The following is a 19,097-nucleotide window of genomic DNA, read 5'->3' on the forward strand; positions in this document are numbered from 1 at the left end:
TTCAGACAACAAATCGCAGTAATGGCGGATAGTATTTCCTAGACATACAATGAATACAATGGCTCTCATTACTTTTCAAATCCTTTGCTGAAAACTGCTAAAGATGCAGCCATTCCCCCAAGACACCCTAGGGAAATTCAATACATTCCTTACATCTGTTCACAAAGCATATTAGAGAAAGCATCAGATGGCCAGAAGTTACTGAGATACTGATTTCCAAAGGAGATTGAATTCACATCATGCTGATTTCCCTGAGGCCCAGCCAAAGAGTTGTTGTAGGCGGGGGAAGTTGGTGCAGTCGATACAGCTAAGTTGCTCCCTTCATCTTGGAATACATGTTAATTTACACACACACAAACACACTCCGTTTTGGGATTCTGGTGCTGTCGGAGGGAACAGAGCAGCAGTCTAGAAAAGGGCTCTGAAGGAAACCTTTAGAAAAGATCAAGTGAATTTGCTCTGCTTACCAGTGAATAGGGATCCTGAATGTCTTATTGTTGTCTGTGAGCTTTCCAGATACTGTAAGGCCTGGAACAGGAATTTGGGGATGTAGCTCTCGTTGTTCTGCATCTAGAAAGAAAGAAGGAAGACATGCACAATATACAAATGACATGTTCTTCCAACATGTCATTGGCCAGGAAAGCCAAAGCATATAGCCAGGGCATGGCAACCGCCAATGTGAACCCATACACCATAGCAGCACCTCTCTGAAGTTACTATTGTGTTCTCCTGAACCTCAGCTTTCAGTTTAAAAGACAAAAGTTTGGAAGTCTGAGTGTTGTGGAGAAAAATTTCAAAAATGTGAATGGATTGTAACTCCTGCAGAAATGAACCAGCAGAGAGCCTGAAATGGAGTCCTGTAACCCGACCGAAGTGGATGGGGACTCAGGGTGTGGGGTTAGAAAGGTGTCCCTCAAGTCCCCTTCACCACTCTGAAGGCACAAGGAATTCACCTACCAAGCAGTTCCAGACAGACTTTAAGAGCTGTGAGGAGCCATCCCAGGCCATGCTGCGGAACAGCATCTTCAAATGAGCCCACCTGAGAAACACTGCGCAGCGGAAGAGTGTCAGTTTAAATCGCTGCAAGAGAAGGTGAAACCAAGAGGGTTCTCACTGAGAGAGGGATAGTCTGGGGGACATCAAACCTTCCCCGTCCCTTGTTCTCCTGCTTGTGGAGATTCCTGTAATTTGTTCTACACAGGAGTGTGCTGAGGAGAGGAAACGGAGACTTGGCTGGAGAGAGCCAGAGCCGTCCTGTCCTTTGGATGGTTTGGGGCGGTTGCTGAGGGCCCCGTACTTTGGGGGGCCCCACACTTCAGGGGGACGCAGGACCTGGGCCGTGCCGGGGCCAGCAGCAGTACTCCCGGCCCCGCTACGCTATGCCCCACCTCTTTCCCAGAAGAAGGCTTTTCTTCCAAATTGTGCTGTGTGCTGTGAGGATGGATGAGGCACTAGGCTCCAGCATGGAGTGAAGCAGGGAGGACTTTACTTGGCAAGGGGCTCTGGCGATGAATGGAGTGGGGGCCCCAGGGGATTCTGGCTCTTTGCTCTTAAGGAAATAATGACCGTGGCACTTACCAGAGTCATAATCTCATCCTGGTCTTCAAGATGCTGCAGCAGCAGGAGCAAGCAGTTGATGATTTCCTGCTGCACGATGGGCTTGTCGGGGTCCTGCACCCTGCTCACCACGTTGCCAAGCAGTAAAATGGCAGCTGAGCGCACACTGCCCTTCTCCTGGCAATGACACACAGGGCGTGGGGATGCCCGGTTAAAGCTAGGCAGTATCAGAGCATAACGTGACAGAGTCATAATCCACAAGCTGCTCCAGTTCCCTCTGTGTGAACTGACTTGGTTGGCGGGAGCAGGGAGGCCACCAGGCCAGTGCCATAGACATCTTGTGCAGGGCCTGAGACACTGTGCAGGACAGTGCAGCCCCAGGGTGTCCAAGAGGCAGTTTCTGTCTGGAGAGCACAGAATCCTAGAACCTGAAACGATTAGGGGAGAGGGAGGGAAGGCTTCTGGAGACTGGTCTGGGGAAGGGGAGAAGCAGCTGCTGGAGCCTTGCAGGGATGCGCTGCCACAAAACACAGCATTTCTTTTGCTTCGGTGCCCCTGAGAGCTGGGCCATTCCCGACCCACCTCTTTCTTGCTTAGAATCTCCACCACTTGGGGGGCCTGTGTTCTCCAGATAGCTGGTCATCTGCCCAGTGCCAGGCCCCCTCTCCCCCAGGCCAGGCTGCAGCAGGGGCTGGCAACATGGCACTGAGGCTGAGCTTTGGCGAGAAGAGCTCTGACAGGGAGATGGCTCAGCAGGAGAGTCCCCAATCATGGCGGGGGCACTCCTTGGAGGCTCCATGGCAGGCCTGAGGAGTGGGAGGAAGGGGATGGGGAGAGAGAGACGAGGGCATCAGAGACAGGTGGAGGCGGGGAATGTGCTTCTTCTGGGGTTCCAAGCCTTAAGTCATCAATGAAGGGGCGAAGGCTGACTGCAATGTCCTGAGAGATGGAGCCAAGCCCATCTCTTGGAGGAGGTAGATGATGTCTGCAGCTTTATGCATGGCCTCCATGATATGTCCTCCATCCCGGTCACAAAACATGGCCACAATTGCTGGCAGCTGGGCCTGTAACAATTGCACCTGCAGGAATGAAGAAGGCAGCTCATTACTATCCTAGGTGACATCCTGGAGCACATGCTGGACCACTCCCACCTATGCGAAACCATGGATGGCACAGCTGTCCAACGGGGCAGAAAGTCATTCTCCTGTCACTCTGTGCCAGCTGCTCTCTGAAACCTTTATCTTTGCTCACCCTGCCTCCCCGATTGCATCACATCTGTAATCAGGGCTTAGCTCACGGGAGCAGGGAGCACGTCATGCCTTGATTTGCTCAGTAAAGCACCTCCGACATTTGAGTGCTGTGTTTTGAACAACAAGGCTTGTGTGTGGATCTCACTCTCCTTTCTGAGCTATTTGATAGACATCGGCTTCCTCGGTCCCCTGGACAATCCACGGTTCTCACCTTTTCTGGCTGGAAGACAATACTGCCAAGGCCTCGCAGACTGAGCCTCCATATGATGGGATTTGCGCCTTTGGTCCATTCCATAAGCTGTGCCTGGAGGTCTAATTTTGTCAGGATTGTGTCAATGTAAGGACTCTGGAGAAACTGGAAAGAGCCAAATCAACATCAGGTTGAGGTGCAGAGGTCTTACTGTGGGGTCTGTTCCCTGGACAGTCATCTTTACCAAATTGCCACTTATTCCTATACAAAGTCTCTGGTGTGCAGGGAGCCAGTTGCTGCTGTTTCAGTTGGTTCATTCCCCAAAGTTAGACTAATGCACAAGTCACAAATAAGCCCCCAGGGAAAGGGGAATCTCCAGGCCTCATTGAGTGCCATGTAGAGAACCCTGGGGCAGAAAAAAAGCAGAACCCCAGGAAAAAGTGAGGAGAGAAGCATGGCCTTGGGGCACTAGAGAAACATCGCCTCTTGTCCCATAACCCCATCTAGGCACATCCAGCAAGGAGCAATCTCACCCTGTCTCTCCCTCCCTCTCTTTGCCATGCCCCACAACCATCCATGTGTGAAGAGGAGCCAGCTGGCGGTAAGGCTACTAAGCTGCTGACAATGTAACCCAGAGTTGACTGGCCTGAGCTGCTCTCCAGAAAGCCCACTTGTGCCTGCCAACTAATGAATCTCACCTCAGTTCAGAAAGCCATGGCGATATTTCTCTGCTCTTCCTCCTCCTCACTCTGGACAATGGTGATTGCCTCTCTGAAACCTGCAGGGAGCTGAGGGTTCTCAAACTCGATCATGGCTCTGGAACATGGAACAGAAAGTCCCTTGTGATTATCAAGGGGGAGAGAGAGTTCCCCTCTAGTTGCTGGGCTGAGCTGGCAGCCTGGAACAGGGAATATTTCACATGGAATTCCCAAGAGAGACCCAATGAAGAGGAAACTTTGGGCTCCTACCTTGCAATCAGGCCAACACCCTGTGAGTAGTAATATTGGGAGGCTATCATATCCCAACCCCGCTGAAACTGGATGCTGGCAAATTCCTTCCAGTAGCCGGGCATGGAGAAAAGAGTCTTCACAGCCTCCGCTGAGGTGCTAAAGACAAAAAAAAACAACCACAGTGTCAAGTAACGAGATCAGTCCCAAGCATGGCAAATCTGCACAAGTCCTGAGACACACAGCATGGTCAGCAGTAGCTAGCCTCCCCAAGGATAGATCCAGTGTGATACCCTGTCTACACTGCAGTTTCATTGAGTTTGTAACCAGTTCGTGACACTGGAGCGTCTTAAGATGGTTGGTGTCATCACTCACTATGGTTAAATACAGGTTTCAGAGTAGCAGCCGTGTTAGTCTGTATTTGCAAAAAGAAAAGGAGTACTTGTGGCACCTTAGAGACTAACAAATTTAGCTGTATAGAGTGGAAATCTAATGCTCAAATAAATTTGTTAGTCTCTAAGGTGCCACAAGTACTCCTTTTCTTTATAGTTAAATACTTGATACAGCATCTACAACCTATCCTCAAGGACGACCCATCACTCTCACAGATCTTGGGAGACAGGCCAGTCCTTGCTTATAGACAGCCCCCCAACCTGAAGCAAATACTCACTAGCAACGACACACCACACAACAAAAACACTAACCCAGGAACCTATCCTTGCTACAAAGCCAATTGCCAACTGTGTCCATATATCTATTCAGGGGACACTATTATAGGGCCTAATCACATCAGCCACACTATCAGAGGCTTGTTCACCCTCACAGCTACCAATGTGATATATGCCATCATGTGCCAGCAATGCCCCTCTGCCATGTACATTGGCCAAACTGGACAGTCTCTACGTAAAAGAATAAATGGACACAAATCAGCATCAAGAATTATAACAGTCAAAAACCAGTCTAAGAACATTTCAATCTCTCTGGTCACACGATTACAGAACTAAAAGTGGCAATTCTTCAACAAAAAAATTGGAATTAATTTGCAAACTGGACACCATTAACTTAGGTTTGAATAAAGACTGGGAGTGGAAGTGTCATTATGCAAAATAAAACTATTTCCCCATGTTTATTTCCCTCCTCCTTCCCCCCACCACCCCACTGTTCCTCAGACGTTCTTGTCAACTGCTGGAAATGGCCCACGTTGATTATCACTACAAAAGGTTTTTTTTCTCTCCAGCTGGTAATAACTCACCTTACCTGATCACTCTCATTACGGTGTGTATGGTAACACCCATTGTTTCATGTTCACTGTGTATATAAAATGTCCCCACTGTATTTTCCACTGAATGCATCCAATGAAGTGAGCTGTAGCTCATGAAAGCTTATGCTCAAATAAGTTTGTTAGTCTCTAAGGTGCCACAAGTACTCCTTTTCTTTTTGCTGATACTTTACTGTGATAGGTTACAGGACTCAAGCGGGCATGTGGAGCCAGATCCTTAGTCGGTGTAATCGAGCAAAGCTATATCACTTTATGCCACCTGAGGTGTCTTCTGGCGCTCTGTTTTTCTCGTGGAGATGGAAGCCCCTAACTGTGCCCACAGAACCAGATGAACTGGTCCTTCTTCCTCCTGTCTGCCTGTGACACTGACATCCCACGGCCCCTGGTCCCATGTGCTGCCGGTGTGGCTCTGTCCATGTTCGGGGACAGAGGCCCACAGATTTGCTCAGCAGGCACTGATAAAAGCACTGACACTTTAGCGGGTGGCACATGTGGATGGATGCACAAACATGACTGCTGCCTGAGTGTGTGGGGAAAGCAGCTGGCCTGTGGACGGGGTTAGATGAGCAAGTGTGACTCACAAGAACGCACGGCTCTCAACCCTTTTCCCTCAAGAGAGACCTGCGCCGAACTGAGCCTGGGCTAACTACAGCACCCAAACAACTGATGGCCATGAACAGACCCCATGTGTTTAGCAGAACAACTCTGTTCTTCCTTTTCCTTTCAGTCATTACCTTAGGGGGCTGAGGCAGCTGGATCCTTCCTCGGAGCTGGATGTCTGCCTGGCCATGTAGGTTCCTGGCAAGTGCAGATCCATCACATACTGTACTTTCCTGACGCAGAAGATGAGCATCTGGGGATACATTTCCAGGATGGCTTCTCGGTATCCCCATAGGAAAAGGACCTCATAAATGGTCTTCATTGCCTGGAGGGGGGAAAGAATTTCACTCAACTATCCCAATCTGCCACCTGCCCCCATTGCCATTCGCTATTGTCCTTTTGTCATGTGTCATTTCCTCTCCAGCGCATTACAAAACAATATTGGCTTCTGAGAGGGGTGGAGGCATTTGGAGGCTCCTGAACCTTCACCCATTCCTGGAATTGAAGCAGGATGGAAATATCAGAAGAATCTGGATGATGTTATTCCCCACTATTTCTCTTAATGGTGCAGAACCTGTGCTTTGGCTTTCCAGCCGTGACTGGAAGGGCTGAAACCATCCTGAGGAGATCTGTTCTCATAGGCCCAGTGTTTCTGGCCCAGTCAAAAGTACTGAACTTCTCATGATCCCATGCTGGGAAGATTTCTAGCCACAGTTTACAGAGCCAGAAACCTGGACACTTCCAAGAGACACCCGAACTGCACCTGCTCATTAAAGGGCCATCTAGAGCAGAAGACAACTGAGCCAGCATACCAGCAGATAAACCACTTAAGATCTGTAACTTTGACCTGGGGGAAACTTTATTGACACCTCTTTGGTTTGATTGGAAGTGGCCAGGACAAACTAAGGCCTGGTCTACACTACAGAGTTAAGTCAACGCAAGGCCGCTCACCCTGCATCACCCTAACTATGGAATTTCCTTCCCGTTGTCAGAACTGCCCCTTGGTGCCAAATTCATAACTCCATCCCCACAAGCGGCAGAGAGCCAAGGTCAATGCAGTTAGGTCGATGCAGTGTCAGTGTAGACAGAGTGTTGCTTACGTAAACTGGCTTTCAGGAGCCTTCCCACAATGCCCCACTCTGACCATACAATCAAGACAAGCGCTTCTGGTGAGGACATGCACTGCCAACACAAGCAGCAAAGTGCGGACACACACCAGGGCTGGAATTGCTGTGGCGGCTGTCTGCTGAGTTAAGTTAGGTCGGCTACATTGTGTAGTGTAGCCATGGCCTGAAGCTAAGAAGGGGTGAAACTCCCACACACACACAGATGCACCATCATCCCTGTGGTGGTGGGTTCACAAGGTGACATCTCAAATCTCACTTACAGCCAGAGACACATTGCCTCTCTTCTCCTCCTGGCATCTCTGCTGGAGCTTCTCCAGCAGTTGCTGCAGCACCTCCCTGGTGAACTGTGGTTCTTCACCCAAGGCCTTCCACAATTCAATGGCACATCTGCAAATTCCGAAACACAAGTCAGACCTTTCCTGCTTGGCCATCTCTTGCCCTCCCCAGGGAGAGGCTTGGACTATCAGAGGAGACACCCATTGGTGCAGGGAGGCTAAGGCTGGGCAAGTCCCTTCAGAGAACGTTATATTTATTCCTTTCCCCTAATGGGTTATTGTTCCTAAAGCTAACACCACTGTTTCCAAGACACTCAAACACTCAAATAAATATTAAAACCAACACTGTATTCTTCTGGTAACTGAATTGGGTAAGAATTCAATTTCTTTCATGCTGCTCTTCAGTTTGCTCTTCAGTGTGAAACAAATTTGTCTATGGTCAGTGCAGAACTGCATTGCAGAAGGAGGAAAGATGGACTTTTGACCTCTGGCTAGGGTCCAGTTGGGTTTCACGGCCCCTAGGCACATGGGGATTGTGTTACAAACCCCTCAGCTGGCTGACTCTTCAAAGCGATCAGCAATAACCAGCAGGACTGAGACGTAACAATCTATTGAGATGAAAAGGGGCACTCACCCCTCTCAGAGCTGTTCATGGTGGCTCTCTGCTCGCTGCACTGCATTTAGGCTCTGGTCATGGCGGGGATGTTTTTTTGTTTATTTTATTTTGCATCAATAAGGCCTGGAAATTTCTTTCTTAAGAGATTTACCTCTGCCACACAGCTCCATAAGGATGAGTGCATTTTGTCACCAATTGCTCAGCCCTGGAATAACTGGGGGGTCTGACGACAGGTAACAATCCTGCACTGGTCTCCAGGGGATAGACAGATGGACCTCATGGGCCTTTTCCATCTCTGCCTTCTCTCCTGCAGTAAGGAGTAGCCAGACCCCATGAGCCAGGTAGTTGAGTGAGCCCCAAAGTCATGTATTGGCCCTGTCCTGAATCTGAGAAGTGGGGTGACCCATAGAAATCAGGACAATGCTGGAATTCTCCAGAAAAGTGGCAGGTCTCCACCCCGCGGAGGGCAGGAGGAGGGGTTGGTTCCTCAGGGGCTGGGCCTGGCCATCTCCTCTGAGGAAGCATGGACAGCTCTCTGCACAGCAGGGAACTCCCTCCAACTGTGTGAGCCCCATGGACCCTTCCCAGCCTGTGGCCCGTCAGTAGGAGCAGGAAGAGAACGACTGGACTGAGGGGATAACAGAGCAGCTCCCTACCTGTGCGATGAGAGAGTGTGAGCCACACAGGTTAGAACCACATCCTGGGGGTGGGAGCGAGCCAGCAAGGCCATGGCCCTGAGCACTGCTTTTCTGGCTCTGGGATCACAGCTGTTGTCAAGCCAGATTAAGATCCCTCCCATGACATCTCCAACCTGGAAGAATGCCAGAAAGTTGAGGGATGGATTTATCAATGAGGTGCCTCCTCCCAGGGAAGCCCTCCTGGCAGCCCTGCAAGCCGCCTCTGACCTCGGTTGCCCATCTTGGCTCCTCCCTAATCTCAAGAAAGAGGCATTGACAAGTCCAGGAACCCCAGTCTTCCTGAGGTCTGGGTTAGCACTTTCAAGATCAGAAACACACACAAAACCTTAGAGTGGGCACAGCCCAAACTCCCCTGATATCCCAGGGCCTTTCCTGCCATAGCAAACGGCTCTCAGCCCTGCTCTCAAGGGCTTCCCTCCAGAAGCCATTCCTCCATCTCTGCAACTTCCTTTTTGCTCTTTCTTGCACAATCAGTTCGTCCAGACCAGAGGTTCTCAACCTAGTTTCCATTGAGGGGCACATCCAATCCTACCTGTTTGGCCCTGAGAATGTCCCATGGGGCGCAGCTCTGTGCTGATTGGGCCACAGGTTGAGAGCCATGCAGGATCTGACAACACCCACCCTGGAGAGATTTAGAGCTACAGAGGAAGAGCTGAGGACCATTGTATCTCTACACAGAGACAAGATGGAGAGAGTAAGAGACGCTTGCAGTGGGGCAGGGGGATGCTGTGCAGAGAGGGGGATGGGAGAAGTTCCTCTCCTCAGAAACCATTCCTGGGACACTGGCTTGGTATTGGAAGATTGGCTCAGCCCCTTTCCATTCAATCTTGATTTTGATGCTTTGATCGTGAGCTTTGCTCCAGACCCAGACCCAGCTGGTTCTACTGATGTATCCCAGAGCCCATCCCAGAGATGGCAGGCAAGGCTAGTTGGGTGGGGCTAGCCAGCTCCAGGCCCCAGCCCTAAGGAGAACCTCTATACTGTGGGATTTAAAAAGCTGCCGTAACAAATCTTGAAGCCGGCTCTCTAACCTCGGCTTCATGCTATGGCACTAAGAAGAGCAGTGTAGACATGACAGGTTTCAGAGCAGCAGTCGTGTTAGTCTGTATTCGCAAAAAGAAAAGGAGTACTTGTGGCACCTTAGAGACTAACAAATTTATTTGAGCATAAGCTTTCGTGAGCTACAGCTCACTTCATCGGACGCATTTGATGGAAAATTTTTTTTTTCCACCAAATGCATCCGATGAAGTGAGCTGTAGCTCACGAAAGCTTATGCTCAAATAAATTTGTTAGTCTCTAAGGTGCCACAAGTACTCCTTTTCTTAGTGTAGACATGGTTACTTGGGCTGGAGCCCAGGCTCTGAAGCCCCCTTCCTCCCCAGGCTTCAGAGATCAAGTTCCAGCCAAAGCCCAGAAGAGTCTGCATTGCTGTTTTGGCCCCACACTGCCAGCCCTAGGAGCCCAAGTCCATAGGGCCAGGCTTTAAGGCTCCTGCTGCAGAGTTTGCAACACAGGTAGACAGACCCTAAAGGGACAAGCCACCCCCTAGGGCTCTTCCATGAGGAATTGATCATTGCTCTTTCCTCTGTCGAACAAGGAGCAGGAGCTACAATGTGGGTGGCTGGATTCTGTTGACCTGTTCTGCTAGCAGGAGTTAGAGCCCTGCACAAATCAATCTGCTGATTGAGGGGCCATTTGTTAACTTCCCGCTGGGACCTGTTAGAAACAAGGAACTCGGCCAGAGACAGGGATGACCTGCAGGAAACCCTAGGAACAGGCAGGATGGGGACGAAGTTCAGGCTGAGGATTCTGTTCATTGATTAGTCTCACAGTTTCCAGGAAAGCCAAAGCCCAGGAAGGGAATAAGTCTGCACTTATGCGCCACATGCAGGCGGTCTTTGGAGAAGGGCTTGAATGTCACCTATTTCCAGGCCGAGCGATTAAAGGCAATGTTGAAAGGACTGTAGGGAATGTGAACCCTGATTCCTTTCTTGAGAAGCTGCGCAGGCTTGGGCAATTCAAGGAGCTCTCTGGGCTTCAGATTCCCCAGGTGTCAAATGGGTAGAATTCCTATTGCCCAGGAGGTCGGTGGAGCGTCATTAATCAGGTGGAGTAAATGACGCTGAGAGCCTCCTACCCAGGGGATGTAGAAATGAAGTCTTCCAGAAACCTCCCTAGGCCAATCTAATTCACGGGGGAGGCACTCAGATCCAGTGGGGATGGGCAACAGGATCAAAGCTTGGGAGAGAGAGAGAGAGAAAAGTGCCAATCCAAATTCTTCCTGATCCTTCATCTGGAAAAACAAGGCCTTGCGGCATGTCTGAGGAAACCATGCCTGCTCCTGGAGCCTAATGTGGAGGCCCATCGGCAGACTATGTAGGTGCTGCCTTGCCAGGGCTGGGGCTGTCACACACCTTCAGTGCGGCTGGCAGTCCTCAGGGAAGTGTCAGAGCTCCAGCAGGCAGAGAACACTTTAAAAACCTGATGCTGTGGATACCCGCGGCCAAGCAATGAATGGAAAGGGGCTGAGCCAACCTTCAAATACCATGCCAGTGTCCCAGAAATGGTTTCCTTCTCCCATCCCCCTCTCTGTGCAGCATCCCCCTGCCGCACTGCGGGCATCTCTTACTCTCTCCATCTTGTCTCCATAGAGAGATACGATGGCCCTCAGCTCTTCCTCTGCAGCTCTAAGTCTCTCCAGGGTGGGTGTTGTCAGACCCTGCATGGCTGTCATCAGCAGGGCGTGGAGCGGTGCTGTGGAAGGCTGCTCCCCGCGGGTCTGCAATGAACAGGGACAAAGCCTCTTGGGACTGAGGATTTCCCTAGGGCAGCTGCCCTGGAACTGTCTGTCCCCGGGGGAGTCTGGCAGTGCCACAGGAGCCTGGAGACTCCGGCTGAGCCCTTTTCTTAACAAGCCTCCACAGGTGCCAAGGTTTCCTTGGCCTTTCATCGCTCTCTGGCCCCCTCTCCTGAGAAGAGACGGGAGCCTCTTGGGCAGTGCTGGGACCCCAAAGGCCACCCCATTTCCGTCCTCACCAGCCCCTCCTCCCAGGACACCTCAATGTCCTGCAAAGCCCCTTCGAGTTGCTCCTTGAGTGTATCCGAGGGGTCACTGGAGAACCTGCCCCATGTCCCATCCCGCCCCGAGCACCTGAGGAGTTTGGCTCAGCAACTCTGGCAGCCCACAGTGTCTGCGAGGAAAGGAGTGAGAATAGGGCCCAAATGGAAACGCCCTCTTCCTTTCCCATCCCACAGCGTGTGGCACTGCCACAAAACAGGCAGGAATTGCCGGCAGGACAGAAAGTAACGTAGACTGAAGGAGCAAGTTTGCCTGGCTGAGGAGAATCCCAAACCATTGGCCTCTGGGGCCAGACCCTGTGGGTCAGAACTCACTGGGCACAATGTTACTCCAAGGGGGCTGGTTCCAGGGTCACCTAAACCCAGGATGGGGTGCTGGAGGCCTTTGCCCTGGTGTCTCAGGGCACCCCCTGAGTATTACTGCAGCTGGCCTGCATGGCGCTGGATTAGCACCGTCTCTCCTGGATGCCAGCAGCTGAGGACGCAGTAGAGCACACCGGCGTGGCACCCTCACACACATACTCTAGCCCCCCGGCGTGTCAGAAGCTCCCAGAATTGCAGACTTTTGTATGCGCCGCAGGGTGCTCTGTCACTAACAGCCAATGTTACAAAGGTGTCTAGATGCCTTTGTAACTCAGACAGAGCCCAGATGTTGGCAGGCAGGATCGAACCTGGGACCTCTGGAGCTTAGTTCAGGAGCCTCTACTACATGAGCTAAAAGCCAAGAGGCTGTTAGCTAAGGCTATAGAGCAGACTCCTTTTCTCTCTTTCTCAAACTGGTCCTGGTGCCACGAGATGGGACAGAACACCACAGCCAGGAGATATGTGGGTTACCCCTACAAGTGCAGGGTTGGGCCTCATATGATTTTCAGCAGTGCCTGTGTGCCATGGACAGTGCATCAGAATCAGGCTCCTGAGTCAGGCACTTCTGCCAATCCCACAAAACACCTCTGGACTTCTTTAGGTGCCTAAACCCTTTTGTCAAACTAGGCCTCGTTCAAGCAACCCAGAGAAACTCGTAAAGACTGGCTGGAGTTGATCACACTTGACGAGTGTTTCTTTTCAGCCCCCTGAGCAAGGGACAGGTAGTTCTGGAAGGTTTCAGAGTAGCAGCCGTGTTAGTCTGTATTCGCAAAAAGAAAAGGAGTACTTGTGGCACCTTAGAGACTAACAAATTTATTAGTCTAATAAATTTGTTAGTCTCTAAGGTGCCACAAGTACTCCTTTTCTTTTTGTAGTTCTGGAAGAGATACCGGTTCCGGGAGATATTCATACACACAGCATCGGATGATTTCCATGAGCACAGCCACACAGAGTCATTACCATCATCATATGGGAGCTGCTTGTTAATGAGGGGCTGGAAGTGCGCTCTTCTTCCTGCTCTTCTGGGCTCCCCTTTTCCCACTTCCCCTTCGACTCAGATGGCTCCTTCTTTGTCCCTGGAGCAGAAAGAAACATTCTTAACATTTTGCTTTTCCATGTCTTCTCCCTGGTTTACAGAGGATGGAAGTTGGCCACAGAGCCCTGAAGCAAATTGTGCAGTGTCTGACTGAAAGTTGTTGGCAGAGCTCAGCAGAGAACTCCGCTCTCATGACTCTTAGCTGGGGGCTTTTACCACCTGAGGCTTCCTCTTACCTAGGGGACAGTTTCTTTTCGATAGTGTAGTCTACTCTTCCCCTGCACTTGCACACCTTCCCTGTCAGTGATGGGCAACAGGCCTCATTTTGCATTGAACCCCCCAAGAAGTAATGACTGAGCTCTGGTACGGTTCCCAGCTGTGACCTGCTGAGACGTCTGGAGCATTTTACTGATGAAATGGACCCAATCCAGGTGAAAAGAAATGATTTCCTACAACATCGAGCCTCTCTGTTCTCCTTACAACCTGGAGCAATGTTAGTACTCCCCACCCACCGTGCCAGATCCCCAGAGGGGGGTGACCTGACATTGTCAGCTCTCCTCACCTCAGCGATGGACCTCTGCCACCCTCTCCAAGAGGATCGAGCACTAAATGGATTCCAGAGTCTGAGGTACCCATCACTGTCCCAGGAGACGGCCCTGATGTTGAAGGCTTGTAGAGTAACTGGTGTGAGTATTCCTCACATGCTCCTCGTGAACCATGTGGATTGAATCTTCACCTGTAAGATCCACTTCGACTTTGTCTGTAGTCTCCTGCAGCTTCTCCTCCTTTGCCTCCACCTGGGTCTCAGCTGCTTTCTTCTTCAGGGACAAGTGCATCCACCTTCTTGGAGAGGAAGCTGTTTTCTCCTCATTGCTCACTGCCATTGAGTTGTGGGATTGGCAACAGACACAGAGTATTTTCATGCCTGACAGGATGGTCCATGAGCATTTTCTTCTCTGGGGCTTCTCTGGCAAGGCCTGTTCTTGCTCTCTGAGGCCAGAGCATGCCTCAATGGCTGCAGGTTGAATGAGCACTTTGTGCACCTGGATCTCTCTGTGCTCCCTAGAGGTGAGTCTTTTTCTGTCATTCTCTAAAGGAAGGGAATTAGTTTGCCCAGGATGCCCAGATCCAAGAGAGTGGTCTTTTGAAGCCATCTGCTCCTCTAATAGCCAGGACTGGTTCATACAACCAAGAACATAAGCAACACAAGACCGCCCATACTGGGTCAAACCAAAGGTCCATTTAACCCAATATTCTGTCTTCTGACTGTAGCCAGTGCTGAGTATCCCAGAAGGAATGAACAGGGAATCATCAAGTGATCCATTCCTATTGCTCATTCCTGGCACGTGGCAAACAGAGGCTAGGGACACAATCTCTACCCATTCTAGCTAATAGCCATTCATGGACTTCTCCTGCATGAATTTATCTAGCTCATTTTTGAACTCTGTTATAGTCTTGGCCTTCACAACATCCTCCGGCAAAGAGTTCCCCAGGTTAACTGTGCGTTGTGTGGAAAAAATACTCCCTTTGGTTTGATTGAAACCTACTGCTTATTAACAGAGATGTCAAAGGGGGCACTAGGATGTGAACCAAGGACTACAGTCCTAGAACCTGATCTACAGTCAAACACTCTGCTGCTGAGCTCTACCCCCATGATTAGACCTGGCTGAAGGTGAAGACACATGGGACCATGGTGAAAGAGGAATTCTTCTGGGGAAGTTCTAGGGTGTGTATTATGCAGGAGCTCAGACTAGATGGTCAGGGCTGGCCTTAGGGCCTTTGAAACTATGACTTTATGAACCTAAAGCTGGCTTTAACTGCTAGAGTGAAGGTTGCTGCTCCTGTCCAAGAGGAGATGCTTTGTCTGTAGTTTCCTTATGGAGAGGCACCAGGATCCTTGTTCCCCCTTCCTCATAACCTTTCTTGGACAGAGCACATCACAGGTTCTCCCCTTTTGTTCTCCAACAGGAAACCTCCATCCATCGTATCTGTAATTCTTCCCATCCTAGCACAGTGGCTGGCTACATTTCCTAGCCTGACTCTCACCCCATGGATCTCACGCCTCCTCTGCCAATGGACAGACATGGAAACAGCAAAGGTCAATTTCTATGTTCTTTGGTCATTGCCTGGGCCTAGCTGCAAAAATGCTTCATTGTTAACCCCACTCCTTTGTGCACAGAATGTTGGGACTCTGGGAAGAGATAGGGCCAAGCTGAAAACCAATAAACCTCTGTTCCCAGAGAACCCAGGAAAAGGAAGAAAAGATTGTCATCTAGAAGGTTTGAGGGTCTGGAAGGATGAATTAGCAGTTGCAGATATGTTGACTTATTCTCAACTATTTGAAAATCTGGAATGTATTAGCATGGGGAAAATAATCAGTAAACTTTAAATGAAGAATTTCCCATATTATTTAGAACATCCAGTCAGAAGTTAGGCCACCAAAACAATGACAAAGAAATCACACCGAGACCCATGACAAACGTAGACGACAGTTTATTTAAACCCCTTTCCTGGAAAGGAATTGCAGGGGGGAATTGACACATCTATTTTCTATATGCCAAGGGGTAGAGTAGAATTTGTAGAGAGTTGAGAGAGATCTATCTCCATGAGATACTCTCTGAGAGAACTACCAAGATGACAGCCAGGGGATGGGAGTGGAGCTGTATCACTTTCAATATCTTAAGATTAATTTATTCTGCATTATTTGAGCTCATTTATGTGTATTTCAATCATGTAAATTCTGAGATCGATATTGTCTCAATACACATACCTTTGGCAGTTATTACATGAGACAAACGTTTTACATTCACAATTTGAAGGCAAAGAGTGCATTGGGGCAACTCCAAGGGAAATACTATTTATGGAGATATCAATCAAAATTCTACACGAGTTTTGTTATCTTCCCTTTCAGTTATATCCATGGAAATTCACCCCTACTAGTCTGCTGAAAGATAAAATCATCTAAATCTGCCTCCAAAGATCCTGAAAGGTTGAAGCAGAAGGAGAACTGAGAGATGCCCACATTCAAATCAAAACAGAACGTTGAGACCTGACTGTTGCAACACAAGTCCCCACCCGTCCCGAGGAGAAGGAGGCACCAATCTGTCATGTGCGATCTAATGAGCAGGGAAAGAATCTGGGAATTACCTTCTGTAAAAACTCATCCTTTTTCTCCTCGAACACCTGTGGAAATAGCTGATTCAAGAAGTTGTTGACAGACGGATCGTCCGCGTCTCTCAGCAGCTCCTTGGTTCACCAGCCGTTGTCAACCAAGCCAGTTGGCAGACTGAAGGCAGGGCAAGAATGCTGACACCAAACACTCTTTGCTGTTGGCTCCATGACATCACAATCAGCTTATGCATAAACACACCCAGACCCCCACCCAGAGAGACACGCACCCAGAAAAAGTTAGTAACATGAACGACACTGAGAGACTCACCCATATCTCTAGGAATTTTGATTTGGGAGAGGGGATCATAGGTGCCAACTGCATGGGTGCTCCGGGACTGGAGCACCCAGGAGGAAAAATTAGTTGGTGCTTAGCACCCACTGGCAGTCAAGCTCTGCCCTCCCCGCAGTGCGTCTCGCCCGCCGGCAGCCCCACTGAGCACCACCTCCCCCTCCCTCCCAGCACTTCCTGCCACCGCAAAACAGCTGTTTCATGGAATTCAGGATGCTCCAGGAGGGTAGAGGTGGAGTGGGGACATGGCATACTTGGGGAAGGAGATGGGGAAGAGGCGGGATGGGGATTTGGGGGAAGCAGTGGGATATAAGCGGGGCAGGGTGGAGCAGGGGCAGAAAGAGGGGGAGGGTTTAGAGGAAGGGGTTGATTTGGGGGTGGGGCGGGGCAGAGCAGGAGCGGGAAAAGGTGGGGTGGTGCTTGGGGGAAGGGGTGGAGTGGGGGTGGGGCCTGGGGCAGAGTGGGAGTTAAGTACCCACTGGCCAGAGGGGAAGTCGGTGCCTACTGAAGGGATGGACAAAGGACTGATAGGATCATAGAATATCAGGGTTCGAAGAGACCTCAGGAGGCATCTATTCCAACCCCCTGCTCATGGCAGGACCAACACCAACTAAATCATCCCAGCCAGGGCTTCGTCAAGATGGGCCTTAAAAACTTCTAAGGATGGAGATTCCACTGCCTCCCTAGGTAACTCCTTCCAGTGCTTCACCAACCTCTTAGTGAACCTAGATCTCTCCCATTGCAACTTGAGACCATTGCTCCTTGTTCTGTCTTCTGCCACCACTGAGAACAGCCTAACTCCATCCTCTTTGGAATCTCCCTTCAGGTATTTGAAGGCTGCTATCAAATCCCCCCTCACTCTCCTCTTCAGCAGACTAAATAAGCCCAGTTCCCTCAGCCTTTCCTCATACATCATGTGCTCCAGCCCCCTAATCATTTTTGTTGCCCTCTGCTGGACTCTCTCCAATTTGTCCACATCCTTTCTATAGTGGGGGGCCCAAAACGGGAGGCAATACTCCAGATTTGGCCTCACCAGTGCCAAATAGAGGAGAATAATCACTTCCCTCGATCCACTGGCAATGCTCCTACTAATGCAGCCCAAAATTACATTAGCCTTCTTGGCAACAAGGGCACGCTGCTGACTCATATCCAGCTTCTCATCCACTGTAATCCCCAGGTCCCTTTCTGCAGAATTGCCACTTAGCCAGTTAGTCCCCTGCATGGGATTCTTCTGCAGGACTCTCCACTTGTCCTTGTTGAACCTCATCAGATTTCTTTTGGCCCAATCCTCTAATTTGTCTAGTTCACTCTGGACCCTATCCCTACCCTACAGCGTATCTACCTCTGCCCCAGCTTAGTGTCATCTGCGAACTTGCTGAGGGTGCAATCCATCCCATCATCCAGATCATTAATGAAGATGGTGAATAAAACTGGCCCCAGGAGTGACCCATGGGGAAGCGGGGGAGGGGGTGGAGGAGAGGAGGCACACGGTGAGTGGCAGGGACCCCAGAGAGTGGGGGTGCAGTGGAGGAGAGGGGGAACTCAGCCAGGCAGTGGTGAGCGGTGTGGGCTGGGAGAAGGGACGAAGCAGATACAGGAAGAGATGGAGCACAGGTGGGGCACTGGGGCCCAGGCATCCGGGGCCTGGTTGTCATCGGCAGTGCCAGGGAGGCTTAGCTTCCCCGCCTATTATACCCACCGCCTGTGCGTCCACTGAGGGATCTCCAGACTGTCAATGTTGTCCAGAGCTTGCCTTCCCTGACAGGGCTGACCAACCAGCGCTTGTAACTAGACCACTCACAGCCTCCCCGCGGGGAGCATATGGACACAAACAGGCTGGAGACAAGTTATCGCAGAAATCATTGGAGACTCGGGGAGCATCTTCAGCTGATGCAGGTGACACACCCCACAGGAGCTGAATTTCTGACTCGAGTCTAAGTAGTTCAGTGTGGATGCGGCAGCACAGTTGGGAGGCTCTGTTTGCTGTGACGGATCCACCGGGTGTCAATTTAGTGGGGGTCTAGTGAAGACCCACTAAATTGACAGCAGAGCACTCTCCAGTCGACTTTGGGACTATGCCGGGAGCGACAGGAGGAAGGGATATCGACCGAAGAGCGTCTCCTGTGGACCCAGCTCAGTGTAGACACAGCAGTAAGTCGACCTAAGCTACGTCAAATCCAGCGATGTTATTCATGCAGCTGTAGCAGTGTAACTTAGGATGACTTTTGCAGTCGGATAGACCCAGTCTGAGGCCTGAGTTTCCACTGCAGTCTGGATGCTCAAACACCGGCTTGGCAACACCAGTCAGCAAGCCCAGGTCACATTGAGACACACTCAGTGTGCAGTTTGGACAGACCCTCAGACAGCCCCAGTACTATCAAATGAGGAAATCCTTCCTGTGTTTCGACTTGCTTCTAGAAGACATTGGAGCTCACCGAGCTTCATTGACAAACGCAGCACTCCAGCCCCTGAGCTCTCGGGCTCCCTGTTGAAAGAAAAGCTTAATGAATGACAAAGGTCAGAGAGAGGTGCTCGTCTTTGGCCAAGGGCAGGGAGTCCCACCCTCAAAGATAGAATATTTCTCTCTTTGTCTCTCTGTGTTGGGGCAGGAGCGATAATAC

The 19,097-nt window shown here is 50.4% G+C and overlaps 1 protein-coding gene and 1 long non-coding RNA gene across 2 annotated transcripts in view; both read right to left on the reverse strand.

Moving 5' to 3' along the window:
- On the reverse strand, positions 1–1,071 carry LOC122460452. The gene is made up of 3 exons (XR_006281760.1): positions 958–1,071; positions 468–570; positions 1–38 (listed from the first exon to the last, which is right to left on the reverse strand). It is a non-coding gene; the product is annotated as an uncharacterized LOC122460452 (long non-coding RNA).
- Positions 1,072–10,258: 9,187 nt separating this feature from the next.
- Positions 10,259–19,097, reverse strand: part of LOC122460470 — a 172,629-nt gene continuing 163,790 nt past the window's right edge. The window contains exons 5-7 of the mRNA XM_043515477.1: positions 12,941–13,056; positions 11,169–11,318; positions 10,259–10,306 (exon numbers count right to left, since the gene is read on the reverse strand). Of these exons, the coding sequence (XP_043371412.1) occupies positions 10,259–10,306; positions 11,169–11,318; positions 12,941–13,056 (314 nt within the window). The remainder of the gene's footprint in view (positions 10,307–11,168; positions 11,319–12,940; positions 13,057–19,097) is intronic.

Source organism: Dermochelys coriacea, chromosome 5 (genome assembly GCF_009764565.3).
Source record: "Dermochelys coriacea isolate rDerCor1 chromosome 5, rDerCor1.pri.v4, whole genome shotgun sequence".
Classification (NCBI taxonomy): Eukaryota; Metazoa; Chordata; order Testudines; family Dermochelyidae; genus Dermochelys; species Dermochelys coriacea.